This window comes from Perna viridis, chromosome 4 (genome assembly GCF_037379345.1).
Source record: "Perna viridis isolate PV_CMFRI_1.1 ecotype Kerala chromosome 4, ASM3737934v1, whole genome shotgun sequence".
NCBI lineage: Eukaryota > Metazoa > Mollusca > Bivalvia > Mytilida > Mytilidae > Perna > Perna viridis.
In genome coordinates, this window is record NC_142448.1 from 4,972,906 (window position 1) to 4,996,433 (window position 23,528).

At 33.0% G+C, this 23,528-nt stretch overlaps 1 protein-coding gene across 1 annotated transcript in view; it reads right to left on the reverse strand.

Moving 5' to 3' along the window:
* LOC148618527 (GATOR1 complex protein NPRL3-like) overlaps positions 1-23,528 on the reverse strand; it is a 52,486-nt gene that overhangs the window by 27,983 nt on the left and 975 nt on the right. Inside the window, 16 exon segments of the mRNA XM_088577571.1 lie at positions 104-189; positions 1,783-1,820; positions 6,086-6,126; positions 6,498-6,569; positions 6,995-7,048; positions 7,847-7,905; positions 9,668-9,756; positions 10,975-11,051; positions 11,489-11,586; positions 12,035-12,125; positions 12,849-12,921; positions 14,557-14,647; positions 16,211-16,271; positions 18,597-18,686; positions 19,167-19,238; positions 21,202-21,290. Of these exon segments, the coding sequence (XP_088433697.1) occupies positions 104-189; positions 1,783-1,820; positions 6,086-6,126; positions 6,498-6,569; positions 6,995-7,048; positions 7,847-7,905; positions 9,668-9,756; positions 10,975-11,051; positions 11,489-11,586; positions 12,035-12,125; positions 12,849-12,921; positions 14,557-14,647; positions 16,211-16,271; positions 18,597-18,686; positions 19,167-19,238; positions 21,202-21,290 (1,181 nt within the window).

Consider the following 23,528-nt stretch of genomic DNA (forward strand, 5'->3'; position numbering starts at 1 on the left):
TGTCAGAACTGCATTCTGCAAAGCCAAGCCCAAAGCCAAAGGTATCAAAGATGAATTCGTATTCTGAATTTCATTTAGTACATTTGATACGACTGCTGTCTGCTCTCTCTTCGGTGTGTGGGTACTTAAACAACAATCTTTCGCCTCTGGTTCCTGAAGTAGCGAGCAAGATAGCCAGTGGGTCGAAATCTGTGACCATAGTGCAAATCATTCAAGGGAGGTAACAAGTTGTTCGCAATAATAAAACTAGAACCGAATTCGGGTCTGTTGATCAGAATCCGTTTTTTTTTTTTGTTTTTTGTTGTTTTTTTTTAATAAATGGTTTTTTTTAACCAAAAAAATCAATAATTTCAAGTCAAATTTGGGCAAAAAATGAGCAAATAATGTTTAACCGGAAAACTTTTTTTCTAGATCCATGGTTTTCAAAATATCTGGTTCCATCTAGGGAATGTACCTAACCAAGGAGTTAAATGTATTTAACTCCTTGGCGTAATATAAAGTCCTTATTCATCCCAGAGACCTATAATTAAATTATCGATCTATGTCCATTCCTAGATATAGTTTGTCTATAAAAAAAGATGTCAACTAATATTGACCAGATTTCATACTCCCTTGAATTATTTTCTTTATAGTTATAATCAAGTATTTTAGAGCTTAAAAATAATTTTAAAAAAAAAATTAATAATAACTTTTGAATTTTTACTGCATCGTTTTTTAATAGTGTATTTGATTTCTGGAAATATTTTCACTGGGGCAGATTCAGGCGGGGCGTGGCGGGCGTGCCCCCCTTAATTTTGCAAAGCATGGGTTGTCAGGGGTAGATATAGGCGGTTTTAGGTACATAGATCACACATGGAAAACAGACACACGCAACAAAAAACATGATTTAAGTATAATAATACATACAAAGTAACAAAAGCAAATGAGCAACTCGGACTCTATAGAACTATTTCCATACTCATGGGGTCTTATCAGGTCCATCTATTCCGTTACACTCTCATTTTAATAGTAGCTTGCCATTTGCTGTGGTTTGCATGTTTCTTCGAAACCCTTTTAAGGGGCCTTCGGTGAATATAGCTGGAATCAGTATAACTGGTGAGCCTGAGTAGCATAGCTGATCTGAATCCATGTTTTACATCGACATGGATTCTAAATGTTTCGACGGGCAACTTAAGACAACCATAATGGTAACATGATACTTCTCATGAGCTTGCACGCCCCTTTCATAGAAGAGCTTTGTTAGTATTCGGACTGGACCTGTTAACGATGATTTTGCAAGGTCAAAATCCTGTAAGTTTGTTAACTGCCGCTGTTTGTAAATTTGATTTTTTAAAATTTTATTCAGGAACGCCTGAACTGTTTGATGAGATACGCATTTATTTATGTGTTGTCAGTTTTATATTACTTGCTGTGGTTTAATATTTACATGTGATCGTTTTGTATTTACGTTATGTAGTAAGAGTAATCAAGGGAACCAAGGTTATAGCGGTAATCAAAAGAATGTAATCCAGGGACAAAGACCAGACATGGAAAACAGACATACACCTCTGTTTTCTTTCGTCTTATGGCTACGTGTATTGTGTTTTTTTATGACGTGAGGTCGTTTTGTATGTCTACATAACATTCGAATTTTTAATTGTCACCGAGCAAGTAGTCAAAACAGTACTGAAGATATATTGATGATATCAGGTAAATCCATCATCTATTATCTATATTTCTCAATAAGATCTGGAAATGGAACTGCATGCACGAGACGTATTTGTATAACCTTGATCCATAAGCCTATTTCAGACAACGATATTAGGAAGTCAGAATAGTCGCTACTAGCTCTTGCATACCTTACCTATTTGTAAATATTAACACCTTTTACGTGGGAAAAGTTTCACTGCCCATGAAAGGGAAATTTAAGATAATTCGTCTCGTTTGTCGTATATTTTTTGTACGAATGAGATTACTACGGTTGTCGAAATAAAGGTCAGAAATGAAAATCGTGTCGTTAGTCTCTTTCCTACTTCTGGTGGATAAAAATGGAAGCCATTTTCTTAATTTGGGATTGTTTGAGGAGAGAACATCATCAACACATTCACATGTGAAATTATAGGATCTAACTCTCTTTCACAAGATTTTGAAGAAACTACCAATTCATATGAATATAGAAACGGATGATATGAGAGGGACACAATTAGTGCCTATTGGAATGTCGATATCTCGCTGTAAAAATGATCCACCAAAAGTGGAAAATAAGTTGTGAAGGTGAAACTCTAGTATACTGGTCACTTGTTCGGTATTTGCAGCCTTTGTTTTATTTTTCTATAGTGGTAAAATATATGTTAAATTGTAACCTTGGCTGATCAGAAAAATCATCTGAACAGAAAACAGGTGAGCTAAAAGGTAAAAAAAACCCTCTAAATCCTGAAATTGGAAATTTACAAATATAAAAGGGTGCTAACAAAAATAAACAATCCACCGAAGTTCCATTGATACTGCTGCACGAGTATTTTTCAATAAATTTGAATAATTGAAAACAAATCGGAATCTTATGAAAATTGAAAGGGAGCACACATCAATAGAAAGCATCAATTTAAGTATCATAAAATTAAGTGACAGTATTTTTAAGTTATTGTGTTAAGTGTAAACGATGGATAGAAAGATGATCAGGCTCTAACTGGTGTACCATAATACAACCCATCTAAAAAGACCGTCGTAGAAGAAAATGAAAATTTTCTTCAGACATTTACAGTAATCATATTCATGGTACAACTCTCCATGTTGGATCTAAATAACAATTGTAAACATGAAGGAGTTCCATCATTAAGTAGATAGATGTAAATCAAAGTGCTGTTAGCACTGGGTTTTTTTTATTCTTGTGAAAATTGTAGCACGAACAAAATTTCAGAAGTTTGCATGATGTAAAACAAACTAATCATGCATTCCTTTCCTCGTTTGTCTACCCCGGACTTGACTTTTTATGAGCAACTCGGCGGGTGTTTCTAGAAATGCAGAGGACGCTTACCCTACCGGTACACCTGGTCCATGCTCCCAGTTTTTAGTGGAGTCCGAGTTGCTCATTTGCTTTTGTTACTTTGTGTGTATGATTTTAGTTACTTTATGTTCTTTGTTGTGTATGTCTGTTTTCCATGTCTGGTCTTTGCCCCTGGATTACATTCTTTTGATTACCGCTAGAACCTTGGTTCCCTTGATTACTCCTTAGCATTCCCCGTATTATTCGAGCTGCTTTTATTCTTAATGTGTATAAGCTGAATGTCAGTCGTTACTAATAATTTCTGAATATAAAATGTAATCACAATCCTCCCCCTTTATAATCTGACCACTGTGGGAAAATATTACACAGTTAAACACACCTAAAAATCAATTCAAAATGGTCTGAGTCTCTTGTTACAATAAAGAAACTGAATATAAATTACACAAATGTACAAACTGAGGACTACTAGCAGTTAACTGACAATCCAGCTACAGACAGTTTAAACCTTAAGAAAAGTTATGTCCCTATCGTATGCAAAATCAACCCAAATTCTTCCCATGCGACGCCGGGTTGAGAATCATGGTAAATCATAAGTCATACGATAAAGACTCAACCCATGTCATGCCAAAAACTGCTTTTAAAATAGTGTTTTATTTTCTATGAAAAGACCCCATGAGGGAATCAATGTTAATACAAAAGAATGCTATCCTTAAAGATTTGAGAACTATATTATAACTACATCTCTTACGAATGAGCCTATTCAAAGGTTTAGGTAAGTTTTTGGGTGGGTATCGAGCTGTCCGTGTTTTGTGTAGAATATTACCGTAATTTACCCCCACGTATTAATCCTTTAAAAGTACATCTATATTTGACAGCAAGTTCCTTGTACCGATTGAAAAATTTTTGTAAAAATGAAACTATTTTAAAGAGTATTTATGTCAAACAATAATAATGCTCAAAAAGATTTTTCCAAAACAAAACACTTTTAATAAATTTGAATTTTCCCGCCAAATTTACTTGGTTAATATCGCTGCTCTGCACTCTTGACACAATAATGCAAGAACTCGATTCCCTAAATCTTTCAAGGCTAAAAATGGTCTCTCAAATCTTCAGGTTATTTGAATATACTGGTAGATATTAATTTTATTTGCAGAAATAATTTAATATCACCGAGCCCAATGATTGCACATCAGAAACATATTTACTGCAAAGGAATTAAATTTGGACTATATTTTTGTGTACTGTTCAGAAATAGTAGGGAAGTTCCTGACATGAACCAGCGACATAAGGTAATTTGATCCTAAAAGATCAAAAACCCAAAAAGTACATCTAACCAGATATTTGCTAGCCTAATTTTAGTTATCTGAAGTATGTGAACAGTGTTTTCATTAAGAACAGGCTGGAGGCCAATTTGCACCTGTCTGGCTGGTTCAAGTAGAAAAAAAAATGCATATCATTCAATTAAGAATAAATAGATTTAACCAGTTGAATTTTATATTTGTTCTTTTAGGAGAAAAAATTGTGAAAACACTGCATATACGTTCATAATCCATAGCCACATCAGTTTCAGAGAAGAAACACTGTTTTAGTCACCAAGAAATGAAAGATGTGCGTGTGTTACTGTACCTCAATACTAGAAACTGATGCAAAAAAATCCTGATTTTGATATTCTGGCACCATTTTTTTTATGTCATTTATTTTAGGGGTAGGAAGGATGAAAATCTACTTATCAATAACTAACTGGACATTAACTGGTATATTTATATGTGGTAATTTTTAATTTGCAATGGATTTCTGCACTTCACATCAAGAAAAACTGATATCAAGTTCAACAATTTTTAATGAACCATCTTAAATCAATTATAAAATGCTTCATGGAATGCAGCTTGATACGACAGCATGGGTCAAACCCCAAGTATGGACACACCATTCAAACTCGATGCAGCTTCTTTTATTGTGATTAGACATTTGACACAGGATAGAAATTTGACCCTTTTTGGCCCCTAAATCCTAAATGGTTCCGATCACAACATCCAGAATCAACTTCAACCTTCCTTTTTGGATATTTTCTTTTGTAGTAGAATTTTAAAGATCTCATTTTTAGACAAGTTATCCAAAAATCAGAAAAAATATTGTTTCTGGTCCCTCTGTGGCCCCTAATTCTTAAATGACTCAAGATACAACCCAAAAAAACAATCCCAGTCTTCTTTTAAGGTATGGTGCCTTGTAGTAAAATTTAAAAGAGATCCATTCACTTTCACTCAAGTTTCTGTCTGGACATTAGGAAAACACTTGTTTTGGTCACCTTTTGGCACATACTCCCTAATTGGTTCAAGTCACAGCCTCCACGATAAATCCAAGCTTTCATCTTGTGGTACAGTTTATAAAAAAAAAGTCCAATCACTTTCAGTCAAGTAACTATTTGGACATCAGGAAAGTGCATGTTTCTGGCCCATCATTCCTAAATGGTTCAAAGCCTTGATCCCAAAAATCAATCCCATTTAGGATGAGGGGCCAGAAATATGCATTTTCCTAATGTCCAGACAATAACATATCTCTTTGCCATCATCGATAGCTTCACTGAAATCGTTACTTATTGCAATCAATTGGTTTACAGTTGAATCCCCAGTTCTAAAACCAGCTGTGTTATGTAAGTAAACAGTTGGATCTAATAAAATTGAACAAATACATGTACTTAAAAATACACTGTTTCCAGGACTTTGCCCACCATAGAGAGTAGGGATATGGGCCTATAGTTAGCTGGAAATTCAGGACCATCCTTGTTTTCATGTACTGGGATAACATTTGCAATCTTCCAGTTGTCTGGAAAGTTTTCTGTGTACAAACTTTTATTAAACATTTGTGGTATAGAATACTGTGGAGCAATATCATTGACATCAATATGCTAATACTGGATTTAATGGTTAAATTCTAGGAAATGCTTGTTTATTGGCCCTTTTTCGCCCCTAATTCCAAAATGTTTAGGGCCAGTATTTCCAAAATCAATACCAACCTTTCTTTGTGGTTTGGAACCCTGCCATTAAATTTCATAAAGTTAAACCAATATGCATGATATCACATGTAAACAAAGTGTCCACAGACCATGATACACACAACAGTGCCGTACCATTGTATGACCGCAACTGTTTTGTGGTTGTATAAAAATGCATAAGATTCCTAAATGCTTTGCTTTTCTTAGATATTTTTCATTTGTTTTTATTATATTACATATCATGCAATAAGTGGCAAAGACTGAATGAGGTCATTATATATGACACAGGATAATTGTTTTTCAGTCTGAATCCGAGAAATTCTAGTTGTTATAATATGAACAATTTGTTTATGGGATTTAAATAACATTACTTGCGTCCATCATGCTCTTGATTTCATGTCTAAATCTTTGTACTAGCATTATATAATTCAAAGACCTGGCCAAATCACACAAATAAGAAATGTAACAGTTTCAATGAAAGACATTTGAGTTTATTTCTTGTAATGTCTATTTCTTAATGACTTGAACTACATCATCATGACACATTTTGTGGTGGATTCCCACTCTTTGTGGGCTGTACTTAACACTTCTTCCCTGAAAAATAAATTGAATCAGCTGTAGTCACAATAAACAAGTACTGTAAATGTATTAACTTTCATGATGTACTTATTTTCATGATTTTCACGGTGGACAGAAAAAAAATGGTACCTGTGAAATTGATTTTCAACACTGTATCACACTAATATAACGTAACCGCCAAAATTGATACCTGCGAAATCTGTGATAATTAGCAACTGTGAAAATTAATATGTATACATTAACTTTCTATAATTTCATTTAAAGCTCATGTTACATTTTTGATACATTTTTTGTATTAAAATAAAATAGTTTAAAGTAAGGATCTTTAATTCCTTGAGAAGTATGCTTTCCTATATAGCTTCAAACAATTCACACAAAATTTAATGAAAAACTAAGGAAGACTTAAAAAACATGTTTAAGCTGGACATAAATAAACTCACCCAAACTAAACCATATTTAAACTGACTGACTAAAGTTCTATGGATTTTGTGACACTACAAACAGAATACAAATATCATTAGGTGAATGTAGCAAAATACAAAATATTTATCAAACAGTTCATGATGCAGAGGGTCATATGGCAATGAACTATTTGCTATGTTATATATTTATATACAGTTAACACTGGATCATTTATATGCAACAAAGAGAAAACATACACGACTTCTTACATCACATTCTTAATTTACACAGTCCATGTATCTACCGAATATCATATGATATGATGTTATATGGACCAGTAGTTACATCTAAGAAAGTGAAGAAATAAAAATCTTAAAAGTATAATATATGAAATTATGGACACATCAGAATTTTATTTTAGGCAATATTTTTTCTATTGTTGGTTAACAGACTAAACTAGAAGAAAAATATCCTTAGGACAAAGATATTACAAAAACATGAACTTGATCAAAAAGAGACACAAAAGTGATGCACACTGTGTTGGCAGTCAAACCAATCAAGACACAAAGTAGAAAAAGTGGAAATTAAACATTCCCATGTTAAAGGTGACAAGTATTAACTAACATTTATATTCAGATTGATGTTTTGTAAACATGTATTATATGAATGAATTAGACCAGTTGCTAATATACATTACAAGTAATCAAGTTTTAATAGTCATTCCAACACAGATTTAAAGAGTCATAAATATACAGAACAAATGTTTCCTATAAATAGAAAGTAGTAAAACTTAAAACAAGTAGTGGCATAAAAGTCAAATCTGTAAAACAACTTTTTTTAGTGAAAAAGTATATTCAAATTTAGTAGTACAATGTATTCAAATAACTCACCATATGTTCTAATGTACAGCCCTTTCGCAAAATTAATCCTCCCTCAAAATCTGGTCTTTCTGTAAAACCAAGATACTAGTTTAAGGCAGAGACTATTTCCTGGTACAGCATTAGTTTGTTACCTGGCCAGTTAATGTTTATAGGCATTTATGATTGGGCTGTTCATGATAAATCAACAGGGAAAGGGGATTCTGATTTAATTTATTTTTGTCTTGGCAGTGAAGGTTAGTTATGTTACTGATTGCATAATTTAAATTAAATAGTTAAGGACTTTTTTTCCTGGAAATTCATTACTCCTTAGTTACATACAAAAGATCTGTGAAAATTATCTAAAAGTGTGACTTTTTACAGATATGTGGTTTGTCTCAATATCAACACTTTCTTGCTTGACTTGAATTTATTTGACTGTGAAAAATGAACTAAATTGATGGATACACAAGCCAAACATTGCAACTTGTATCATGGTGAAGTGGGACATAGTTTGAAATAAAGGTGTTGAAAGTTCGGACCCAAAATTTTCAGCCCTTTAACTTATGGGACATATTTGCTTCCGAGTCATCAGATGTAATGGCATTAATTTCCCAATAACAAGACTAAGTAAACACAACAGATGCTTGGGTAAAACCAATAAAGGTAAAGACATTTACCAGTACACAGCAGATGCTAGGTTAAGACATTTACCAGTACACAGCAGATGCTTGGGTAAAACCAATAAAGGTTAAGACATTTACCAGTACACAGCAGATGCTAGGGTAAAACCAATAAAGGTTAAGACATTTACCAGTACACAGCAGATGCTAGGGTAAAACCAATAATGGTTGACATTTACCAGTACACAGCAGATGCTTGGGTAAAACCAATAAAGGTTAAGACATTTACCAGTACACAACTGATGCTTGGGTAAAACCAACAAAGGTTAAGACATTTACCAGTACACAGCAGATGCTAGGGTAAAACCAATAAAGGTTGACATTTACCAGTACACAGCAGATGCTTGGGTAAAACCAATAAAGGTTAAGACATTTACCAGTACACAACTGATGCTAGGGTAAAACCAATAAAGGTTAAGACATTTACCAGTACACAGCAGATGCTTGGGTAAAACCAACAAAGGTTAAGACATTTACCAGTACACAACAGATGCTTGGGTAAAACCAACAAAGGTTAAGACATTTACCAGTACACAGCAGATGCTTGGGTAAAACCAATAAAGGTTAAGACAAAATAGAAGAGATTGGCTCTCATGAAATTTATGGGTTTTTTTTACATATGCATGTTGTGCATTTAAATCTTTGTTTCTTAAAAATATTTTCAAATGTGTCTTTTTCCCTTGCTCTTGAATACATCATATCCTTGGTCAATACAATGATGCTAAATCTGCTATATATAAAAACAAAAACCTTTACTGTTAAAGAAATGAAGACTAATAATTCATAGTAATTCTACTATTAATTGGGCATCAATTTGGTGATTGGGAATTAAAGTGACCTTTATTTTGTTAGAGTGGGGGCTGGTCTTGCAAAGTTGCATTCCCCTAACCCTATGTAAATTTAAATGGACTTGCCTTCACTACAACACGAAAGTAAGTACTGTTACTTTAAATGAATTGGTAAAAAGCAAATTCAAAGGGGAAATACCCATGAGACAATAACCCCAGTAGTTAAATTTATGTAATAACTAGAAAACAGTGTTCTAACTCACAAAAGCAATATCCCTGGTTCACTTCAACCTTAATTATGATACATTCTTTAGTATGTGTTTCGAAAAAATAGTTTTCATATTACAAGGTAAACTTATTTCAAATTCAAAAAGTTTCATTACCTCCTCTTTTCTTTGTATAAACTCTGACCAAAGCTAGACATTCCCAGGTTTTTGCTAGTAAATAATCCAAATTCAGATTCATATTGCAGCTGAAAATACATGTATTAACAATAATGCAAACAGAAGATGGTGTTAATAGTCAATGGTCTGTCTTCATCTACATACACTAACATTCGGCAGGGCACAGCTTAATACAACCTGTACATAATGTATCACAAGGACTTGCTCTCACTATCAAATATGCAGCACAACTAGTATATTAACAATATTATATACTAGTGGGATTGCATAACTGATACTGGGACTAAGTACCTGTGATACAACCAAAGAGGTTGAACCATGAAAAGTTGGGAAAGGTATGGACATGACATTTAAACTTGATACAGCACTTGATTTAGATTGTGATTTGAGCTTTAAAAAATATTTGCTGTTAACAGAATAAGCAATTCATATACTGGTATATACAAAGTTGAAGAAAATACATATTTCTAACCCATATTTTGGACCTTAATCCCTTAAAGGTAAGTGTCATAGACCTTTATAATTCATCAACACCATCCTTTGTGATATGACACCTAGTATAAATATAGTTATTTCATAGAGGTCTATAAACTCAAGTAAAACCAGAAAAATTATTGCTTTTTGTCCCATTTGGCCCATCATTCCTTTATGGATACATTAACTTTTCCCAAAATCAATTCTAGCTTACCATTGGATCTAGCCTACCTTTGGAACAGTCATACAATTTCATTAGAGATCCATATTTAAGTTGTATTTTTAATGTCTATAAAATGTTTGGCCCTTTTTACCTCTTTTCCTAAACAGTTAAGGTTATAACCCTAAGGAATGAAACATTATGGTATAATATTACTCATCCCATTAGTCATCTTCAGCTCCTTATTACTATCCTCTCAAAATCAATTTTTGTCTTGTGGTAAATTAACATAGAAATCTATATGCTTAAACTTAATATATAAAGTAACCTCTTTTTATGAAATAAAATGTTTTTGGTACCTCTTTTGCCCCTAATTCCTTCACATTTGGGACCATAATGTCCAAAATCACTTCTAACTACTCCAATTGTTTTTTGCAGTCGTATAAAAATGCATTCTTCTAAGGCAAGATATGATTTCTTTTTTTGGCTACAACAAGGTTTTCCTCAATTGTGTTGCTAAGTGATAAATTTCAAGATACTTTAACATACATGATGTATTCAAAAATCTTCATCTTCACATTTAATGTAAAGGCTAAATTATAAAGTAGTTGTACTAAAATATTCATACTTCTAAATTTTGTGTACTGCATACCTGATAACAGCTGAGTGAGGCATCCTGGCTAACCTGTCAACCTCCTCTATAGATATCTGATCTATTTTATTGTAAACCTACAAAGAAATGAACTTATGTATGAAAGTTAAATAAATAAATGAAAAAAAAGCCGGATTTATTGGAGGTAAAAACATGCATGGGAAACAGAAACTTAATCCCATGGCAGAATTTAAGTAGCTTAATAGATGCCCCCACCATTATACACACTTAGTAAACAGGAAGTGAATGGGTATCCGAGACAAAATTGGCATACACAGTACAGTTTTATGATGAATTTCAATTCTTTTTGTTATGGGTCTCAAGTTTAAGTCATTGGGAGTAATGGGACAGAAAAATAAGCATACAGGTGTAATTATGTTGCCAGTGATGCTTTAAGGCAAAGACATTTTTTCAATATCATAATAAAATTATATAGAAAAATCGCCAGTGCATGTATTCTCAAAAATGTTTGAATATGCATTGTTTTCAAAGAGAATAGAACGTGTGTACTTACATAAAGGCATGGCATATAAACACGACTTCCTAAAATGACATCAACAAATTCATCAGAGGTGCAATCATCTCGGAACAATACCTCTGCATTAAATATTTCTGGGATAGTGTTAAGGAAATTCAAATGAATAAAAGTAAGAGCTGTACAATCAACACAAGCTCATGTTTTACACATAAAATGAATATTAATGATTGACTAATGGTGATTTAGAGGCTCAGCGCATTGCTCAGTTAGACTAATCCCCCCCCCAAAAAAAACCACAAAAATCTGTCTCACAAAATGCAACAAACCAAATACATGATATGGTGGTTATTGACCTAACGAGAGATCAATATTGAAATGAACCAAGACAATGGAAATTAACATAAAATTTTTGGAACTTTTAGAGATACCAAACCATGAAATCTTATATAAATGCTAAACAATTCATTCAAAAATAGCATAATTCAAGTACATAACATTCTAGCAATATCCTGTAATAAATTAAGTAGAGTTTTTGTTAAGTTTATGAAATATATTATGTTGCTTTACAATGACAAAGGATACTGTATTCATGTAAGATCATCTGGACCATTTTTTCATTACATTTAGTCAATGTCAATGTAGAATTAAATGATAATCCTCCTCCTTTCTTTTGCTGCAAACCAATAATAATCATAATTGACTGATGAACAACAATAGTTGTAAAAGTGAAAATCTTTCATGATTTGATGGGTCAAACATTTTACATGGGTGTGAATTTTTAGGATAAAAGACAATTCAAACATTGAAATTTCAAGTGAGGGTTATTCTCACAGATAATTGTGACCATGAAGCAAAAAATTATCCACCTGCAAAAATTTTCTTACCTACAGTACTTAAAGCGTAATCAAGGGAACCAAGGTTATAGCGGTAATCAAAAGAATGTAATTCAAGGACAAAAAATATTACCAATCTAATTAAATATATTACCAATCTAATTAAAATTAGACCTATCAGTTGTTCCATTCAGTCACTGCATGTAGGGTCTAGCAACACTCCATTCACTTTCTGTTCAGATAACCTTTTGAGAATCCTAAAGGTTTTTCCCTTTGAATAACTCTTCAAAATCATGAAAGATGAAATCTGAATGGCCTGTCAGAAAGGTAATCTTAACAGAAAGTAGAATGGAGTACTTCGAGATCCTATGTGCAGTGACTTAATGAACAATTGATACGTCTAATTTTAATAAGATTAATATATTACAAAATATTATTAAAACTTAGAAGCTAACCGGCAGGATATGAGAATATCTTGTCTCAAATAATTTTGATGGCTTTTGAAAACTGAAACAACAAGATGCTGCATGCTATGTGATGTTTTCCTTAACTATGTAGCTTACCTTGAAATAAATATTAGGTCTCTCTCTGTTTAATCGTATTCCCACACTCTCCAATTCTTTAGTCAGCAACTCCCTATAATAATACAATTTGCAAATAAAATAAATGAAAAAACTTAAGAAAGAAATTGTCAAATCAGAAAGTATATTATCATGCAACAAACCCCTTTGAACACAAATATAAGGTCTTATACAAGGTCTAGAATACAGCTGTGCTGTATATTGTATACACAAATTTTTAAATGAATGAATATCCAAGAGAACTTTAAGCATAGGATTCCCCCTGGATTTGGTGTAACACCCTACCTGAAACAAAATCAAATTCCCATGGCACAAGGAGGAAAAATTATAATTCTACATATTTCTACTTGTACGTAAAAACAGTTTTATGGCTTCAAACTGCAGGATAAAATCAATTTTAGTACTGCATCATCTAAATGTATACTCCACCCACCATTTTAGACATTTTCAGTCTCCGGACAACTTTGATCCCTGACGATTTTTAAAGGCCTTATAATAAGGGTCTTTTCAGCTATAGAAATAATTTTGCTAAACTTAACGGTTTTGGAGATACTTGCAAAAAAATATTGTTTGACCCCTTTGTTCTATTTTAAGTAACAGCAGCCATGTTTTCTGACGGATCAAAAATCGCAACAATAGTTCTATGCACTATACCCCCAAGGAACATTCATATCAAGTTTGGTTCCAACTGGTCAAGTGGTGTCAGGAGAGAAGAGTTTTGAAAGAAATAATATTCAAAATAGCAAAAAAAGAGTCAAAAAAGGGTAATAGCTCCAACATGGTTTAACATATTAAAAAGAAAATTTGACCACAGATAGATCTCATCATGCTGAACACTTTTCCGCCATGTCAGAATTTGGCTACACCTAATCGTTTTGGAGATATATGCAAAAAACTACAGTCTGACCCCTATGCTCAATTTTTAGTAACAGCTGCCATGTTTTTCGACAGTTCAAAAATCCCCACGTCAGTTCTATGCAGGATACCCCAAGAAACATTCATACCAAGGTTGGTTCCAATTGGTCAAGCAGTTTCAGAGGAGAAGAGTTTTGAAAAATTGTTAACGATGACGACGGACGCCAAGTGATGCCAATAGCTCACATGGCCTTCAGCCAGGTGAGCTAAAAACTACTGTCTGACCATTATGTTCTATTTTTAGTAACATCAGTCATGTTTTTCGACGAACCAAAAATCCCCACATCAGTTCTATGCGTGATCCCCAAAGGAACACTCATACCAAGTTTGGTTCCAACTGGTCAAGTGGTGTCAGAGGAGAAGAGTTTTGAAAGAAATAACAATCAAAATAGCAAAAAAACGCCGAAAAAGGGCAATAACTCCAACATGGCTTAACATATCAAAATGAAATTTGACCAGATAGATCTCATCCTGATGAACACTTTCACCCCTGTCGGAATTGGCTAAACCTAACGGTTTTGGAGATAGATGCGAAAAACTACAGTCTGACCCCTATGTTCTATTTTTAGTAACAGCTGCCATGTTTTTCGACGGATCAAAAATCCTCACGACTGTTCTATGCACTATACCCCAAGAAATATTCATACCAAGTTTAGTTCCAATAGGTCAAGTGGTGTCAGAGGAGAAGAGTTTTGAAAAATTGTTTACAACAATGACAGATGCCACATGATGGCAATATATATATGAATATTGTAATGAAAAGAGAAAAACATACTTTTGAATTTCTTTTTTTGTTGCATCCAACATCATTATAACTACATCAGCAGTTCTGGCTACAGCTATCACCTGTCGACCTCGACCTTTACCTATAAAAATTAAACACAATTTCTGAAATACAGAAATTAGTAATGCTTACTAATCAAAGTGCTGTTAGCACTAGATGTTTTTGATTCTTGTGAAAATTGTAGCATGAACAAAATTTCAAAGAATACATGAAGTAGATGAAAACTGTAATTGTACATGTATTTTTCATATTATTTAGAACTTTTTTTCTTTATACATACAAACTAAATGTCAATCAGATTTTTGAAGTATAAACTGCAATCAATAATTAAACAGAATCCAATTTCACACAAATTAACAAATTTGGTTTAATTTCACCTTTTTTCTCATTTTTTAAACCTGTTCAAATGTTAGTTTGCATTCACATTCAATTACTGTATTAATAGTACATGTATATTTACCCTACACTGGAGTGTACTTAAGGAGGTAGACCTAGGGTAAGGGACACAACTCTTAAAAATCATTGGAACATTTGTATTCAGCATTTTATACCAATCTTATGTAAGCATCTAATTGACTTGGATTCATTTTATTCTGCTTCAATCAAAAGCTTGAGAGGCGTTGGTGAAATCGAATATAATGCAAACATATCACTGATTTCATGAGTTATGTCCCTTACCCAAGGTCTACCTCCTTAAATAAAACCAAACTCAGCTTAAGAAAATAATTTCCTTGATGAACATAAGATTTTAAAACATTAGACACTTTTTATTAATTTGAATTTTCCCGACAATTCTACTTTGTTAAAATCATTGCTTTTCACTTCCTGTTTATCAATCTGTAAAATATTAATGATAGAATGGTGATTTTTACTGATTAATGTGTAAAATAGAACATGCCCATCACATTTAATATTTCTTGACACATTACTGCAAGAACTAAATTCCCTGAATGCAAATTTATTACTAAATATGTTTCATGGTCAAAAAGGAGTCTCTAAAATCTTCAGTTGATTTGAAGACTAGATCTAAATTTTATTTGCAGAAATAATTGAATATTATTGAGTTGAATAATTGCCAGAAACATATTTACTGGATATCAAGAGGTATTGAATGATATTGAAAGAATTACATTGGGACTATATTTTTGTGTAGTGTTCAGAAATAGTAGGGAAGTTCCAGTGATGAAATGGCGACATAAGGTATTTTGATCCTGAAGGATCAAAAACCCAAAAATCTGTTCATAGAAACTGTTGTTGATATGTTCTTTAGTCTTCATAAAATAATTCACTGAATGAAAAACCAAAAATAAATGATTCATTTTAATATTAATCAACAGTAAACAACAACAAAAAAAAGATTATGTCTTCAATTTAAATGTCTACAGACAATGACAATTTTTATAACATTGACACAGCATTATATGATTGCAGGTTTTTTGTCCTTGCAACAACCTGAGAAGGCAGACATGAAACATGGGAAATTAGAAAGGACAATGCAGGACAGGATTGCATGCAGGCAGCTTGTTTGTGATCCAATAGATATGCCCCAGGAGGGTAAAAGGCCAAAGTTAGTAAAATTTGTTGTCATTTCATAAAACATATTTTAGTGGTTTATTAAGGCAAAACACAGAAATGTTAGACTGACCTTGAGCAGCTCCTTCAATGATTCCAGGTAAATCCAGCAATTGTATGTTGGCACCATTATACTACAGATAAACAGGGTTCTATTATCATTCAATGATCAATCTTAGGTGTCATAACAATAAAGACAATGCTGGATTTTTGAAGTATTCAACAAATGTGTGAAACTTGTTTGTTATTGGTTAAAATAATATATACATGTACTACCTGGTACTCACTTATAATCTAATATCATGTTTAGTAAAGAATTCCTAAAGAGCAATGGATAAAAAACACAACATTTCATATGGCTTGGTTTTATTATACCATATCATGTAATAAATATTTCAACCAGAAGAAAGGGTTCAACAAGACACTTGTGCCCTTGCTATCCATAAAATTCAAGGGAGTATATGTTCTCTAGTAAACATACTCAATAACACCAGGGATCACACCTCAATAACACCAGGAATACATGTACTCAATAACACCAGGGATCACACCTCAATAACACCAGGAATACATGTACTCTAGTAAACATACCTCAATAACACCAGGAATACATGTACTCTAGTAAACATACCACAATAACACCAGGAATACATGTACTCTAGTAAACATACTCAATAACACCAGGGATCACACCTCAATAACACCAGGAATACATGTACTCTCGTAAACATACCTCAATAACACCAGGAATACATGTTCTCTAGTAAACATACCTCAATAACACCAGGAATACATGCACTCTAGTAAACATACCTCAATAACACCAGGAATACATGTACTCTAGTAAACATACCTCAATAACACCAGGAATACATGCACTCTAGTAAACATACCTCAATAACACCAGGAATACATGTACTCAATAACACCAGGGATCACACCTCAATAACACCAGGAATACATGTTCTCTAGTAAACATACCTCAATAACACCAGGAATACATGTATTCTAGTAAACATACCACAATAACACCAGGAATACATGTACTCTAGTAAACATACTCAATAACACCAGGGATCACACCTCAATAACACCAGGAATACATATACTCTAGTAAACATACCTCTATAACACCAGGGATCACACCTCTATAACACCAGGAATACATGTTCTCTAGTAAACATACCTCAATAACACCAGGAATACATGTACTCTAGTAAACATACCTCTATAACACCAGGGATCACACCTCAATAACACCAGGAATACATGTACTCTAGTAAACATACCTCTATAACACCAGGGATCACACCTCTATAACACCAGGAATACATGTACTCTAGTAAACATACCCCAATAACACCAGGAATACATATACTCTAGTAAACATACCTCTATAACACCAGGGATCACACCTCTATAACACCAGGAATACATGTACTCTAGTAAACATACCTCTATAACACCAGGGATCACACCTCAATAACACCAGGAATACATGTACTCTAGTAAACATACCTCTATAACACCAGGAATACATGTACTTTAGTAAACATATCTCAATAACACCAGGAATACATGTTCTCTAGTAAACATACCTCAATAACACCAGGAATACATGTACTCTAGTAAACATACCTCTATAACACCAGGAATACATGTACTCTAGTAAACATACCTCAATAACACCAGGAATACATGTACTCTAGTAAACATACCTCAATAACACCAGGAATACATGTTCTCTAGTAAACATACCTCAATAACACCAGGAATACATGTACTCTAGTAAACATACCTCTATAACACCAGGGATCACACCTCAATAACACCAGGAATACATGTACTCTAGTAAACATACCTCAATAACACCAGGAATACATGCACTCTAGTAAACATACCTCAATAACACCAGGAATACATGTACTCTAGTAAACATACCTCTATACCACCAGGAACATGTACTCTAGTAAACATACCTCTATACCACCAGGAATACATATACTCTAGTAAACATACCTCAATAACACCAGGAATACATGTACTCTAGTAAACATATCTCAATAACACCAGGAATACATGTACTCTAGTAAACATACCTCTATAACACCAGGGATCACACCTCAATAACACCAGGAATACATGTTCTCTAGTAAACATACCTCAATAACACCAGGAATACATGCACTCTAGTAAACACACTTATATAACACCAGGGATCACACCTCAATAACACCAGGAATACATGTACTCTAGTAAACATACCTCTATACCACCAGGAACATGTACTCTAGTAAACATACCTCTATACCACCAGAAACATGTAGTCTAGTAAACATACCTCAATAACACCAGGAATACATGCACTCTAGTAAACACACTTATATAACACCAGGGATACATGTACTCTAGTAAACATACCTCTATACCACCAGAAACATGTAGTCTAGTAAACATACCTCAATAACACCAGGAATACAGGTCAGAGTTGTAAACTCATAATTTGCAGATTCACTGTGGGTTGATGTCAATGTATTTAATAATGTAGACTAAAAATAAACACAAAAAGATGTTTAAGTATATTTTCTCAACAACTCCATAGGGTACTACATTGAAAAAAAAATAAGAAAGCAGATACTTTCATATCTTAAGTACTATCCTGTGTAAGAATCAGGCAAAGGGTGACACATTATCATTTTCAATTTGTTTTTTTTTTTCAATACATCTAGAAAAGAGGAAAGCTATTTAAATTTATCCTGAAGCATCTGTGACTTAGATATTTTTATTGACTGCTTATATAAGATAAAAGTGCGTGAAAATGTTCCCACCATTTTTCCATAGTGCATTTCAACTAAATTTGAGGGCTATAAAGTAAAAATACTTGGAAAATGTAACAAAATCTCTGCGTTTTTTCTTCATGCACCACAACTTATACACATTTTGCCTGATTCTTATACAGAGAAGTACTTAAGCATAGACAAATTAATTAAACATCACAACAGGTCAGAAAATTATTGTCAATTACTTACTTTGCCAACTGAAGGGAAACCAATTAGTGCCACTCGGGCGTCACCAGATTTCATAACATCGAAACCTTCACCCTGCAAAAGAATATTTATGCTTAAAAATGATGGTATCTGTATAAAAGTTAAGGTAAATTACTTCTTGCTGTTCACTTACAATTATTACTATATAAAAATATAATAACAAAAAATGGTAGTTTGCCCATTCTTTAACTCTGTGTGTAAACTAAAAACAACATGGCTGCCTATGTAAGTGATACCTGATAGTACCTTCGAGAAAAAGAATCAGCACAAACAGGACACAGTCCAGTTATCAAACTAACTTCCTTGATAACTGTGGATCATTTCAAATTAATACCAGAGCCTATGTTCAGTTGTCAGCATTCGTATTGATGCTGATGAGAGGTATACATTCAGGTATTAAATACCTTGTAGGCAAAGGCTAGAATACTTAAGTTAACATTTTTAAAAAGATGTCTTATGATAAAAAAGCCTGAACTGCTCACCTGCATGGTTCGTTTTGTGTCTTTGAGGGACAATAACTCTAACAAGGAGTCATCTGATAACTTTGTCCCATGTAGCCTTTAGTTGGCTTCTCATAAGGATCAATTCATCAGTTGAAAGTTTTTCCCTCTCTATCAGAAAATTGCAAAAAAGTCAGTTTTTGCCTTTCAAGGGCCATTACTCTACAAGGAGGCATCCATCAATTTTGACCCAATAGAGACATTTATAGGCCTTATCATAAGGCTTATTTCAACAATTGAATGATTTTTTTCTATCTAATATAGTTTTCAAGATTGAGGGTGAAAACTGCAAAAAAAAACCCATCATATTTCAAGGCCAATAACACAAACAAGGAGTCATTCAACAACTTAAACCCAATGGCAGCTTTTGTAGAGCTCTTCCAGCTGAAGAAGAAAGATTGTATTTATTTTCAAATATCTCTTACAGTTTTTATGATATATGTAGAAATTGGTGACTTGACCCAAGTAGTCTAAAAATAGCAATGGTGGCCATGTTTTTTGCTTGATCTATATAATTGATACAATTTTTAAAGTAGATACCCTAATGATGCTGGAGACCAAGTTGGATGATAATCCACTGTGTGGTTTCAGGAGATTTTTAAAGAAAAGTTAACGATTGATGGCAAGTGATGACAAAAGCTCATGTAGCCTTTCAAGCCAGGTGAGCTAACAAAATACAACCTAAAGTACTTCTTTTTTAAATAATAAAAATTGTACAGTCTTATGAATTTTCTGCTTTTGGATTGAAGACTGATGATTTTCTATCAAACAACAGAAGCATTTATTTTGACTGATTAATAGTTTTTCTTTATCAATAGTGTTATGATGGACTCAGTTGTTTTCTTTTCCAATTGTAGGAATAAATGCTTCACTGGGCACAGATTGATATGACTGCAGAGGTTGAACCCTGATTAGTTAGGGCAAGTATAGACACACAATTCAAGTTTGAGACAACTTTGTCCTATGTGTGATTAAATATCTGACATAAGATAATAATGTGTCAGCCTTTTGGCCCCTTATTCATAAATGGTTCCAATTACAAACCCCAAAATCAACCCCAGTCTTCCTTTGGGGGCATCACACTTGGTGATACAAATTCACAGAGATCAATTGACTTTCAAGTTATTGTGCAGATGTAGTAAAAATGCTTGTTTCTGTTACAATTTCATGACGATCTATATACTTATACTCAAATAATTATCTGGAAACCAATGACTTCCCACACAACAAAACACCAACAACATCTTGGTAACATTATATGACTGCAAAAAATTTTCAGTTGTATAAAAATGAAATAGGACCTGCACAATGACATCATATGATTAAGAATGTTGCGAAAGTTTCATCAAATTCCATTCAGTGGTTTAAGGAGAATTCAGATAACAACTGAGATGGGTCAAATGGACATACAAGCAGTACATGGCCCAATGGACATACAAGGAAGAATGGAAAGCATAATAACTAAGTACTTTTACTGAGTTGTATAAAAAATATACAATTTGATCACTGAAACAAACCTTCGCCCCACTTTTCCCTGATGGTTCTAGCAGCTGTTGTCTATATTTAGCTAATTTTGCTTTCAATAAACCCAGATGGTACTCAGTTGCTAAAAATAAAAAGAGTAAAACATATTATTTCAGCATCCAGGTATAATCTCATAGACTTACATCAGAGTTAGAAATAGTAGCCTGCCCACCAGCCCGTGACTGGCTATTTTTGGGTAGGAATGGCCAATTTTAGCAAAAATTTATATAGCCATATAGTAAATTTATTGAAAAATTGTATTCAGGACTGACTAGAATTTGAGTGAGTTTCCTACCCTGCTTACTTGTAATTTTGCAATGTGACTGTTAAGTCATCAACCTTTCTTTATGACATACTGAATTTTCATACTAAAATTAAATTATAAGGAATGACTGTTTTATTCTTTGGTCTATTTGAAATAATCTCAATGCATATAGTGCACACTTGAAAATAACAAGCTATGAAGGATATTTAGTGTACACCAAGAGATTGAGGTTATTTCTTCATAGACCGAAAAAAGGAGAAACAGTCATAAAAATATATGAACAAAAAAAACATAACAAATTTACAGAATTGAAATAAAAAAAATAAGGGTAATAAATCTGTAAAAACTGATCTGATTTAAACATTATTCTAGTATTATATATATGTAGTCCCTATTTTCATATGTTAACATCATGTTAACAAAGGGAATGTAATAAAGAAAGAGAGAAACAGATGCAGTGAGGCAGATAATTATTCTGGTCTTAATTTCAACTGACAGAAAAACAAATAAGTTTCCACTATTCATGTAAAGCACAAACTTATTAGAACTATTGGTTAGGGACTAGATCTTGTCATTTTCATAACAGAAACAGTGCTTGCAAATCTATACACCAAAATTTTACATCCAACTGAAGATCTTTGTATGATAGCTTATTTTGTAGAGCAAGAAAACTGCAATCTGTTTTCATGTTTTATTTTACATCTTTTCACAAACTTGTATAACTGGGTGGCAAGAATCATCTCTTGGTCAGTACATGCCAACACGGCAGACAGTGTAGGTTCAGTTATACATGTGATAAAGTGGTTCCTTTAAAACTGGAGATTTGGTTTGAAAACTGGAGGTTTTTATTAGTGTTTTTTGCTTGTAGCACAACAAGTAAATTATATGTGAAGTTTATGGAAAACCTTATGAATAAGTTTGTTAATGTCATACGTTTTTTTTCAATTATATGCACTACCTTTGTTGACAATATCTTTTCATGTTCTACAGACCTGTAGCATGATCATTCAGTGGTTGGGATTAGAGAGGAATATGTGCTTTATAGCACATTCTTGCTGTAAATATCCCATTAACATCAATATTTTATACAAAGACTATTAAAGAGAGTATATTGTAATTTCAAAGATCATTGAAAATGGCCCATTCTAAATCTTTTATTCTTCATCAATCATCATAACAAATAAAAAGTGGAGTTCAGTTCCTTTTTTTTATAACTGCATACCACAAGGTTATTTATTTGGGGAAATGTAACAAATATTCAATAATGCTGATACCAAATTTCTATAATTATCAAAAAGGAGTAGTATTTCCTATAACTATTGCAAACAAAACTTGGGAAATATAATGTACCGTTGAAATTACAGAAAATGTAAAATTAAAGATAGAAAATTTATAAGGAAGATCACTGATATTTTGAATCAATAATGGTATTTTTAAAATTTGTTAACAGGTGGCTCTACAAAATTTAGACTGTTAAATTGGCAGTAATTAACAAATTACAGCTTATTGAAAAAGACCAGTTCCAATTTCAATACTAATTTAGGTAGGCTAGTGAGTAATTTAAATAGCTCTTTAGGTAGAAATCCGCCCTACATTATACCCATGTGTCCTACTTAACTCCCACTGAACACTTAAGCTTGTGTGATCTTCTGGACAATGCATTTTAAGATTGAATACCTGTCAATAATGATGACCTTGACCTCTATATTTGCCATCCAGCAGTGTGTTTGGGTAGCTTCTACTCTATATACAAGTGATTTACTTGTTTCTGATTGGATAACACTGTTCATTTTGTTTAAATATCCATAGACCATGCCTATTTTTAGTTTCAATTATTTAATTGAACTGAATGTTGAAACTTCTTTTGAAAAGAATTTGATGCTCATACATTGTTAAACTGAGATTCTTTCCAACTTGAAGTAGTTTTAAGAGCTTAAAGTAATAACAACATTCATTATACTTTTGCAAAATGGCCATGTTTTCAACTTGCAATGAAAATGCACACACCAATTATTATAAGGACCTTCTTAATATAAATAGTTTTAAAAAATGTTT